The sequence below is a fragment of the Fusarium subglutinans genome (genome assembly GCF_013396075.1).
Source record: "Fusarium subglutinans strain NRRL 66333 chromosome Unknown NRRL66333_c0000099, whole genome shotgun sequence".
Lineage (NCBI taxonomy): Eukaryota > Fungi > Ascomycota > Sordariomycetes > Hypocreales > Nectriaceae > Fusarium > Fusarium subglutinans.
Window position 1 is genome coordinate 179,934 of NW_023502162.1, and position 11,993 is coordinate 191,926.

The 11,993-nt window shown below is 49.2% G+C and overlaps 2 protein-coding genes across 2 annotated transcripts; one reads left to right on the plus strand and one right to left on the minus strand.

Moving 5' to 3' along the window:
- Positions 1-3,697: 3,697 nt before the first annotated feature.
- Positions 3,698-5,441, plus strand: FSUBG_7683 (cystathionine beta-lyase; the record flags this gene model as incomplete). The annotated part of the gene is made up of 4 exons (XM_036686013.1): positions 3,698-3,742; positions 3,797-4,515; positions 4,565-4,570; positions 4,631-5,441. The coding sequence occupies 4 exons, from the start codon at positions 3,698-3,700 to the stop codon at positions 5,439-5,441; spliced, it is 1,581 nt and encodes a 526-aa protein (XP_036536868.1).
- A 797-nt stretch (positions 5,442-6,238) lies between these two features.
- On the minus strand, positions 6,239-10,057 carry FSUBG_7684 (importin beta; the record flags this gene model as incomplete). Its single annotated transcript, XM_036686014.1, has 8 exons — positions 6,239-6,447; positions 6,494-6,617; positions 6,668-6,843; positions 6,894-8,755; positions 8,813-8,997; positions 9,059-9,534; positions 9,605-9,683; positions 9,968-10,057. The coding sequence occupies 8 exons, from the start codon at positions 10,055-10,057 to the stop codon at positions 6,239-6,241; spliced, it is 3,201 nt and encodes a 1,066-aa protein (XP_036536869.1).
- Between the last annotated feature and the right edge of the window lie 1,936 nt (positions 10,058-11,993).

The following is an 11,993-nucleotide window of genomic DNA, read 5'->3' on the forward strand; positions in this document are numbered from 1 at the left end:
GGATATATATATATATCAGTTGATAGTCAAGATCAAGAGGCCAAAAATACAAAAGAGAAAACTCCGGTACAGGGAATCGAACCCTGGGCTCCGCGGAACTGATCTCTCAGCTATAAGTTGAGAGCGCGAAATGTTAGCCACTACACCATACCGGATGTTGCTTGGAAATTAGATTAAGATTAGACTTTATAATTGCCATACTAGAAAATATGGCCTTTTCATGTTACCTTACTCGGTTGAGATTGAATTTTGTTGTCCTGTAAAATGATCCCCACAAGTTGCCAGGAGCTTCAAGACTTAGATTCTGTCTTCATCATCATATCTGCCAATTGTGAATATCTTTTTTCTCGTGTTGATGTGGAGAGTCAGTATGATCAGGTTCCTAAATTGTATGCATGGTTTATCAGAAATCGTAATCTTGCACACCTACTAACGCATCGGAGAGGTTGGTAAATCTCTATTGAATGACAATGATAAAAGACTTCCAAGATAGAGTGAGATCCGGTGGGTATTTGTATTTAGAAGTCCTGATACATATCGAACTCCAACATAGATAATTCTCAGAAATAAACAGTTCACTGATCTTGATCCCATCATTATCCCCCTGCTCAAAGATTAATCAAGATATGTGACTGATTAGAACCAGCATGATATGACACCTGGGAGGTGCTAGGCCAACCAAGGACTTAATCTGTCGGCAATTTCTTGTCATTCGTCTGAGCATAATTCGACGAAGATCAATCTCCCGTGTTGGCAGGACGTTGACGGGCTTGCTGCCGATGCCACGTTTAAAGGCGAAGGTTCACGTATAAACGAGGCTCTCCTCGAGCAACAGCCAATCTACTCCTGGCATAATTCATCGTCGGGGTATACCCAAGAGAGACCTTCCATGCAAAAAGCCGAAATTTCCTTGCAATCAAGACAATTTCTTTTGCATCAGATCAGCCAGCTCGTCGAGCAGCTCCACGGTCTCCGCTGGGCTTGCGATCCAGGCTGTTGTTCCAACACTTCTCGCCTTGAAGTCATTTGATCCAGCACTCAGGAATTGATCGCCCACGTGCAGTGTGTTCTCTCCGCGAATGGCGCCACCAGTCTCCTTGCTACCAAACCACTGCTGGCAAACAGTCACGCCCCAGCTCTTATCACCAATATCGACAAACACATCATTACCTCCGTTGAAAGCACAGAACGGCACGCGGCGTGATTGGCTCGCCACTGAAGGTGGAATTGGAGGAGAGTTGGGTCGGTGCTTCGTTGGGCGCTCTTCGCTGGATCCGAGACTACTGAGCTCCAGGATACGCTGAACAACGAGAACAGTCTCCTCCAGGCTCTCACGGGCGATGCGAGTGCCCGGCGTCTTGGGGATAATACCAACAGCACGGTCCTTGCGCATGATCATGGCAGGCAGGTTCAAGTTGTTGACACAGTCACGAAGGGCACCTTCGGCAACATCCAGCAATCTTGTAATGTCGGCATCCGACCATGAGGCCATCTCGGGTGTCAGCCACTGAGTACGCGGGACAGGGGCGAGCTTGTATGGCGAAGAAGGTGAGTACTCAAAAAGGTAGTTTGCTTCACCTCCCATGATGACAATGTTCTGCTTCTGAATAGGATCCAGATCAGTTGACTCCGTAATTGCGTCAAGCAATCCATGAAGGCGCTCATAGTAGCGGTCGGCAGATGTGTAACCAGCAGCCGTAACAATACCAATCTTGATATTCTTTCGTAAGAGGTCTGATGGACATTAGTTTGCTGTTTCGACTTTTTGTGCACCAGCTTACCGAGAAGACGGGGAATCACAGGACTCGATGGCTCAAGATTAAATCCATCGTCATACAAGGTCACATCACCATCAAACGTGGCCAACTGCAGTGACCCAGTCGTAACAGCCATGGACTGGGCTGAGTTTAGGATCTGTCTGACATCGTTGAAGGATGGAGCAACAAATCTTCGTGATGAGATATACCGCTTTCTGTCTTGATATTTGAAAGCTGCCTCCAGAGGCAAGCGGGTGAAGAAAGGGCCCGCGGTGGGAATCAGCATCCGCAACTTGGACGGGAGCATGGTATCATCTTGCTGACGGCTAACTTTTGGGAATCAGACATGTTCGCTATGAAGGTGAATACGAAGGCTTACTGTGATCATCAATCATGAGCTCAACGTCACGCATAATCTCAGCGTAACGACGGTGAGCCTCTTCGGCCATCTGAGTAACACTAGGTCCATCTCCAAAAACGCCAGTGGGCTGAGAGTAGAGAACGAAAGGGACAGCTAGAAGACCCTTGACCCATTCTGTGATTCGAGTTAGCTGGCTGAGTCTGATTGAAGCGTGGACGGTGGGACATGTGATGCGGGGATGGAATGGGAAAATGTTGAATTAGAAGGACTGTGTAGTGTGTGATGCCGTTCGTGATATCTGGGACAAGTAGAGTACAACATACCAATAAATTGGTCTCTTCGGTGTGTCTTGAGAGCATCTGTTTACTATCGTGAGCTTGTGTAACCATGAGTGTTTGGATGCAAGGGGAGGATTGAGGTGGGGTTATTGACGGCTTAACTTACACTCGACACGGTAACGAGTAGTCATTGTTGCAGTTGGTACGAGGTTTCAGTTGATGTTGAAGGAGTTAAAAAGATAAAGATGCTCTGTAGGATGATGAATTTGTAAGAGGGAAGAATAGGACTAGAAGTTGTTTGCTGTTTGTTGTTTGTCTTTGATAAGATGAGGGGAGGTGAGAGACGGTGTGACCTGCACTTGCCTGGCCTAGGCAAGTAGGAGGAGGTAATCTAGACCTCGTCGTACCTGCCCTACCTCCAAATCCGGGTGACGTACGGGAGCCGCCGCAGCGTTCAGCGGGGGACGCCGACCGCTAAGATAGCCCAAAGCTGTAGGGGACGATCGACTTGATTGGCTCGGGGTATTCATGGTACCCCTGTCAATCGCTCCTGCATTACTCCGTACGGCATTTACATTGATGAGATCTCCCACACTGCAACTAGGATACCCTAGACTCTGCAGGAGCTCACTCTTCTCCCTTCATGCATTGTGAAACCAACACGATGAGTTCATACCTAGGTACTAGCTACTAGGTAGGAAACATCATTCAATTGAGTTTGTTTTCTAATACTGGCTCAGAGTTAGTACCTAGAGTGCCAACGCACGCACCAAGTACATGAGTGAGTATGATTATTCACAGCCGAAAGTCAGCGTCAGTATAACATTGACCCACAAGCAATAAAGTAGTAGGGCACCGGCTAACAGAAGCAATTCCAATGCCTAATGGATCTACAGATAGCCTATGCATAAGGTAGCTAAGATCTCACTTCAGATCGGCAATGTGTAAGTCGTCCGCATTGGCTCTCAGTCCTATAGTGGCTGGCTGAAGCCAGGTATATTATATGCATGTCTCAAACTGTTGTCAATCCCAAGCACAAAACCTGCTCATGAACCAATGATCAAGTTGAGTTAGATGCGGTGAGACGCTCCCAAATCAGTACAATTCCGTGGCAATAGACGCACATAAAGCATTGATATGTGGCCGTGCTTCTTTCCTACTCTCGTCCCCTTTCATCAAGGTGGACAATGTCGATGTAACCGTGAATTCGACGACGGCAGCAGGCGAGGCACACTATAAGACCAACTTAAAAGGATCTGAATTTCGCAAATTGGTTATCATCGATTGAAGCCTGTGAAGAGATGAGGGCAAAGGTTGGAAGTTCCCTCCCACCAGGAGACAAACATGTAAGGACTCTTAACCACATCGCCAAATCCCACCATACTGATAGCTTTTGATAGGGAGTTAGTGTCTATATACCGACATGGGAAGACACTGAAGTTTGGGGTAGAAGAGACCCCGAACTCATAGCCCAGCTAAAGACCGGATACCCTCGATTCTTCGTCCCCCTTGTCGTCAACGAACTCGCAGAACGATTACTGACATGGACGTCTGGCTTGCCTTGGAGACTTCTTGAAACCGAATTTCGAAACGGGCTAAGGCAGTCGCTGAAAGAGCCCGGACGATCAGCAATGCTAATAACAGCGCGTCATCATGCCAAAGATCTTCAAGGATATCTAGAAAAGCAGCTAACAAGAGCATTTGCATTTGTGGTTGACTTTGACGGTAATATTCGTCCGGTCAAAAAGTCAGAGAACCGAAGTGACTTGAACGAAATCTCTGTGGTCGTCTACCCTCCACGAGGGGCAAAAGAGGCCAAAGCATTCTGGCAACATACCGGCTTTGGTATCTCGAGTCGAAGAGCAACGTATTGGCTAGAGAATGCCCCTTTTATTAATCGCGGCCGAGAATTGCCTGAGGCTATTCTTCCGATCCAGGAGGCCAAAGAGGCCAAGGTTGCCATACAACAACGTATTGCAGACTCGTTCGGCACTGAAGACAACAAGCTGAAGAAGAGCGATGTGCTCTTGTACCCCACCGGCATGTCGGCTATCAGCCATATCCATGATATTATCAGCCTTTACACTACAACGACAAAGGGGACCATTGCGATCTTTGGGTACGTCAAAAATGAACCTGCTAAGTGGCCAGACTAATGACGGATCTAGATTTTTGTACGTCGATACTATCAAAGTTATAAGCAGGATCTACGGGTACGACTGTAAAATCTATAGCGGTACACAATCCGATCTGGAAACTCTGGAGGAGGAGTTGGCTGCAGGTCTGGAGCTGTGTGCCCTCTTCACAGAGTTCCCTGGTAACCCACTCCTTGGCTCTGTCGATCTAGCGAGGATAAAAAGCCTGTCTGACCAATTCTTCTTCTTGTTCGTGGTTGATGATACAGTCGGTACATCGGTCAACGTCGACGTTATCTCGCATTGCGATGTTGTATGCACAAGCTTGACAAAGATGTTTAGTGGGGGCTGCAACGTTATGGGAGGAAGCGTGACCCTGAACCCAAAGGGCAGAGGCCATTGGGATATGAAGAGAAGATTGAAGGATCGCTATGTCAATACCTACTTCCCGCTGGATATGATGGTTATGGAGGAAAACAGCACCGATTTTGAAGAACGAGTCATTAAAGCGAGCCAAAATGCAATGCACATCGCGGATACACTTCGCAAGCATAGCTCAGTCGGGCAAGTCTACTATCCCAAGGGAAGCCCGACACAACGACTTTACGAGGAATACAAACGTCCAGGAAAGGGGTATGGGTATTTGCTGTCCATTCGTTTCAACACCCCCGCAGCTGCCATCGCGTTCCTCGACGCTCTTGATGTGGCCAAGGGGCCGAGTCTGGGGACCAACTTCACTCTAGGTTGTGCATATACGCTCTTCGCGCATTTCCACGAGCTTGAATGGGCTGAGAGCTATGGTGTTGTCGAGCATTTGGTACGAATCAGTGTTGGAATCGAGAATCAAAGATTCTTGGACGAGGTTATCAAGACAGCCCTGGACGCAGCTGAACGAGCGAGTAAGAAATAAAAAGAATGTTGTGACATGAATACAAAAGACCTTTCGTCAAGAATGAACTTTCGGCTTTACCCAGCCTTAAATACTCACCAATGTAGAGCTACCTGCTTCACCAATAGAACAAGATCAACCTACTCTCTTCTGTCACATTGGAAATCGCGAAGCTAATTATCTCTCCCCTCTCTATCATCTCTGATTGCGGATACAGGCAATGTAGGGGCAAAACCAGGTTCACGCCTTCGCTGTCTGAGGAACGCTGTCTATAAGATCATGTGGCAGAGTAAGGATAAACGATGGCTTCGAACCAAGGATGGAACTATCAATTGTATTTACTTGTTTGTTTGTTTACCTTTAAACTGTGACTGCTCAGCTCAAGAGATCATCTCTCCTTTTTGCCTCGTGACTATCATCTTCGTCCTATCTCAGCTTGCACTCTCGAATCAAATGAACCTCTTGCTCGCTTCATCCGCAGTCTCGTCGTCATCGGCTCATTTTCTCATTTCTCCTCAGCACAAATTTCCCGCCCAAAAGACAACCTCGCAAAATGCTTCGCAATCCAGCTCCCCTATACCAATCATACCCACGGCACTCTTTGGAAGGGGGTCCTCCAGTAGGTGGGCTCATCGTTGTTTGCACGTTCTAAATCTCTTTCTTTTGGTATGGGCTCAACACATTTCTTGGTCTCCGGGGAATCTTTACTCCTGCCCTGACATGAACGAGGAAAGGGATATAACAAAATGGGGGCAGAAACAACTCCAATAACTCAGATCACTCGTGATACGTGTACGACATCCTTCGACAGCCATCCTTTAGCTGGCACCGCCGTTAGGGGCGCTGAGGTTGGCCGCCATGGCAGCAGCCTGTTGTTGAGCCAGGAGCTGGGCTTGCTGGGCTTGCTGCACCTGCTGTGCCGCGATCTCATCGGCTTTGACCATTACAGACTGAATCACATTCTGATCATCAGCTGTGAGGTGTCCAGCCAGGCTGCTGTAGAATTGGGGTTGCTCTTGTTGCATTTCTATCAAAGTCAGCAATGTCCAAAGCTGCGTGCAGGATTGACTCACTCATTAAAGTGCCGCGGAATAATTGGTAAGGCTCAATTTTGTCGAGCGGTGACTCGAGCAGGACAGAGTCCTCGCCAAGATCGTCCTCCTCAACATCATCAATCGCTCGGCTAAACTTCTGGGCCTTGGTTTCGTTAGCATTACATCGTAGTGATTACATAGGATCATACATACCTCCTCGTTCAAGAAGTTGAGATAAGCAGTGCTCTCGTCCTTGGACTCGTTAGTCTCGCCTGTCTCCTCTTCCTCCTCAGCGTTCCAGTTGGCCTCGTCGTCATCCCACTCGTCTTCCTCGCCGTAGTCGTAAGTAGACTCGAGGTGGAAGTCGTCACGGAGTGCTTCATCGCGGTCTGTGATCTGTTAGTTGTGACCCAATGACGCAACGGTATGAGAGACTTACTCTTCTGAGCGGCAGGGAGGGAGCGGAATAGTTCAGTAATGCCTTGGAGCAATCTTGGCCAGCCAACAGAGACACTGGATGGCACGTGCTCAGGGTTCAGACTGAGAAGAGCTGAGATGGCAACAATGCAAAGCTTCTTGTCGTGAACACGGGTGAAAGAAGTCATGCTGCCGAACCAAAGACTGAAGAATCGGTTTGTCCAGCCCTTGTTCTCAAGGACCTGCAGGGTGAGAAGTGGGTTGTAATGGATCGAGTTGATAACCATCTCCATGAGATGGATGCGGTAGCTCTTCACCTTGACATCTTGGTTGGCGAGGATACTCATGGCAATGTTGATGAAACCCTCGACACAGCTGTCAATCTGGCCTTTCAAGCTAAGCATCATGGCCTCGGCCAGTTTGCAAGCGCATATCCTCTCAACACCTCCCTGAATACTGTCGGTGAACATATCAGCGACCATGGAGTAAAGGGCCTGAGTGTACTCGGGCTTCTGAGCGAGCTGGGGAGCACCAAATTGGACAAAGTTATCCAGAGCAGGCAGCATATCCTCGAGGTAGTATTCAGCACCGGCCTTGAAGGTAGTGTGAATCAACTCAAAGGCCTGCCACATAGTGGGAGATATGGACTTGGCGGCGAAAGTGCAGCTATCGATGATTTCGAAAACTTCGTTATAGAGATCGTAGAGCTTGTTCTCCAGGGTAACCTTGATGACGGGCATAAGGACAGCCTCAATGTGGAGCAGGACGTCAGGAGTGCTCTCGAGTGTGAGAATTAGAGTTCCGATAGTTTGCAGGACACCCAGGGCAGTAATGCTCTTGTCGTCATACTCGTTGTAGAGCTCGCCGTCGTCACCAACCTTGCTCTCCTTCTCGAGAAGCTCGCGCACAATTCTCATGTAAGTGTCTCGGAGCTGCTCACTCAGTGCGACAGCAAAAGGAGTGAGCTCAGTGGCGAAGACCTCGACAAAGTCCTCCATGACATTGGCGAGCGCATCGATATCGGCCTCGTTGGCAAGCTTGAGCAACTGCTGCATGATCGTGGGAATGTTTTGTTGCATGCTTGTTCGAATGACATCGTGGCGGATAAGAGGCTGGAGAGCGAGAGCAGCCGTGACACGAACTGGGAGAGCAGGGTCGGCCATACAGTCGAGGATGTGTCGGTATATAGTAAGAAGGTTGTTCTGGTCTTGGAAGTTGAGCTGCTCGAACTTCTCGATGGTGTCGCAAGCACGAGCGCGGAGGTAGCCCTGTGGGCTGGTGAAGTCGGGGAAGACATAACGAACGAGGAAGTATTCGACCTGATCAGCAATGGGGCTCTTCTTGCCCAGAATAACCGGTGCTAGGGTAGCGATCATGCGCAGAGCACCCTCCTTGGCAATATGGTTCTTCTGATCATCCGCAGCCTGCTCGTATTCGGTGACAACGGCATTGACGAACTTGAGAATCTCGAAGGTCTCCTTGCGACGGTTCTTTGTAAGGTTGACAAGGAAGTTAGTGGCGGCGACATCAGGAGCAGACGCTTCCTCGAAGTAGTTAAGCTTTCGGTGAAGGTACTCGTCGGGCTCCTCCTCGAACTGCTCGACATCCTCTTCGGTAAGGCAGAGGACAGGGAAAACGAAGTGGGTAACAAGATTGGTAAGATGAGGCTTAAGGTGTGTCCACATCTCCTTGGGTCGTACGGACTCGTCGAGGAAGACCAGTGTATAGGAAAGGCAAGGTCGACTGAGCCAAGAGGTTTTGGCAACCCATTTCTCGATTTCTTGGAGGTAGTGCTTGAGGATCTCGGGGGCAATGTTTGCGGTGAAGTCCTTGGCAAAAGCAAGTGCTTCTTCGCCCTTACCAGGACTGGCAGGGTTGCCATGTCTGCAAATTAGATGTTAGCTAAAGTCACCGACGTTCAACATGTGCAAGCAATCCTACCGAATGAAGAGGCGGTTCAGGTTGAAGAAAGCCCACTTCTTAGCCTTCCACCAGTGATGTTTCTCACGTTCGTGTTGATCACCCTGCATAGCATTGGCGGGGCAAGCCTTGGAAACCGTGTGTAGGAAAACAGTGCACCAAGCGATGTTGGTGTCACGTTGTCGTAGCGAAGGCGAGAGTTCCAACTGCGAACGATGTCAATACGTGGCTCATGAGCAAATATATCAGATCCAGGGGAGTGCGCACCCATGTCGCATGCTTGTAGGCCTTGAGGGCCAAGTGAAGCATCTCACCAGCCTCATCGCTCTCCTGGTTCACCAACTCGTTGCAGATGGCGAGAAGACGGGGAAATGTTGCCTCCACAATCTTGTCAAAGTGTTGTCTGTCATCGCTGTCGGTCGATTTATAGCGGAAGGCACGGCAGATGGCAAGCAGGCATTGCAGACCAGCAAGAACGGAACCGGGGTTATTCGTGTTTAGAAGCTCGACGGTGAAGTCCATGAACTTGGGCCAACGGGCGGGGAAGTCATATTGGAGGATTCGTTGGAGGACGGGGATGAGCTGCTGGCGGACGAGGGTTTCGGACGTAGCGAGAATTGGCAGAAGGCGGTCTCGTACACGAGCCTTCTCTTCTTCAGGGATTATAGCGGTGGGGGGGTCGGGAGAGTACCCCTCATTATTGTACCATGATCGATTGACACGGTTCTTGACATAAATCACGGCTGGAGTGGAAGTTGGTCAGAAGTGAACTGATGAGGGAGCGCACAAGGGCACAAGAGTTGGTAGACATACTCGAAAGGCGGACACTAGCCTCCTGTTCGGCTTGTAAAATATCGAGCAAACATTCGAGAAATCCGGGCTGTTCTTCAATCTGGAAGGGTAGACGGGAACAAATTAGCATCGTGGTTCTGTGCGGAATTGGAGGCTGGCGCAAGGATCACAGCTGCACAAAGAGGCTTCGGGGGAAGGAAACTCAAAGTAGGTGGAAGAGAAGCCAGCCAGCCATAGCATCAAAGAGTAGAGCAGAGCTTGATGGCTGGACGATTCTTTACCAATACCCAGGCACAAAGGAGTTCCGTTCCCTCGACCATCTCGACCGAAGACGCAGACGCAGACGCAAACGCAAATACAAACAAACACACACGCAGGACGCACCTGTTTCAACTGAAGCTCAGCACGCCTTCGACTGTCTGCATCAGGGTCCAAGCTAGTGGCGAGCAAGGACCTCACAGCGGCGGGATCCATGATGAAGGGTGGATATGGAGAGAAGTCGACGTCGAGGCCGAAGGGGATGGGAGTGTGAGGTTGGAAGAGAGGCAGGCGGACGGACGAAAGAGGCGGAATCAGGATCTGTCAGGTCTGGATAAGGATGGCGAGCGACAGATGGCGGGGCATCTAGAGACAGCCCAAAAAAGCACCCCAAAGAAAAAGCACAAGCAATGGAAGCAAGCAAATCCGTCCAGGCCAGGCCAGCTAACTTTAGTCCACAATCCACAGTCCAACGACTACGAGACCACGGTGTGAAGCAGAAAGGAGTCTCAGTACCTAGTCGAGCGAGTTGCTGCGCTGTGATGTGCTGAATTAAGTCGACGCCTTGGGAATGCGACAGTGACTTTTGTTGATCAAGGTTTTTTTTTTTTGTCCCTTTGGTGCTTTTTCCTTGGAAAAAAAAAAGAGCTGAAATATTAGGTCCCGATGGACGATGCCAGAGGCCCAAAAAGTTGTACCTAGTCGGCAGAAAGTACCACCAGGGCCGTCTGTGTGAGGTGTGTGCGAGTGTCCAGGGGCTCGAAAAGATGGGAAATGGGGGGTTTTGATTGGGGCCGGGTAGGGCTCCAGGCCAAGTACGGTACGCGGTGCGGGTTTGTGTGTGGGACACAATTCGGTCGGTCACTCGGCGGCGGAAGCTTTCATCAAAAGCTGGAGACGGCGTCGGGGGACGGAGTCGAATGGAAGTCAGTGAACGAAATAGAACTGGAGGAGGGCACACTTTTTGGTAGTAGCATGTGGGCCAGCCTCTTATTTTTTTGCTTTTCGTTTCTTTCTTTTCTCCGGCGGGTAATAACGAGGATTGATATCGTAACGTTCTCGCTATCACGTTTATCTGATCAAGGTGTCAAGAGACGAAGCAAGACGATGATGATCAACGGGTGATTCAGATAGAGAAGCCCAATCACTCACTGGATGGCTCTCATTCACTGCCCAGCAAAAGCCATCGATGTAAGGGAGACAGACGTATTCACTGCTTACACAAAGCCAAACAAACCCCTTGAAAATAGGTGACAGGCAGCTGAATGCATGCATGCACCAGAACCCAACATAACATAACATCCAAGGCAATGCCAATTGTGGTAGCTTAACTGCAAGGGTTCTCACGTTCAACACACTGCAACCAAACAAGCCTCCGAGTCAATAGCAATCCAATTACTCCAGGTAACCCAATGACTGTGGTACCTCCCGACGCACCAAAACTTGGCGATTGGGTCAAGTACCGTAAGCACCGAACCAGCCACAGCAACCTCGCAGGGCAGCACGAGTATGCCACGAGAAATGCACGAGGTGACCCATGGCAAAATGGACGATCACTTTTAGTTTTAGGTAGGGTCGGGTCGGATCAGGTCAGGCCAGGCCAGGCATGTATGTCTCATTTCAGAAAGGCCAACAAGCGCTTTTCCCGGAAGATAACAAGGTACCTACGGATATCTTGACGTGAAATTACTACTAGCACTTGGTGGCATGTCACTGATATCACAGGTGGTAGGTAAATCTGAAGGATCACTTGTCTCGTGCTCTGTATGCGTAAGGTACTCCGCAATAACCTGACAAATCCCCATGATACAAGGGCCGTCATAACAACAGGGAGAAAAAAGCCGAAACAACAGAACAGAACAAAACAACCAAAATAGGCAAAACAAATCAAAAGAGAGGGAAGGGAAAAAACCAGTCAAATTGCAGGGTCCAACACCATACTCACTGACGTTAGTGCCCCGCCATTTCTCTCACCGCTTTTGGCTTAACTTAGATGCAGAAACTCCAAATCTGTCGGTTCTTCAGCGGACCCTTGAGACGTCACGATCGTCATTTCTTTATTTCAAGGGCAGAAGCCACTGTGCAAAGATCATAACACGGCTCAAGCAGCATGTAGAACTTGCTCTATATTTAGCATTTAGTCGTGGTAACC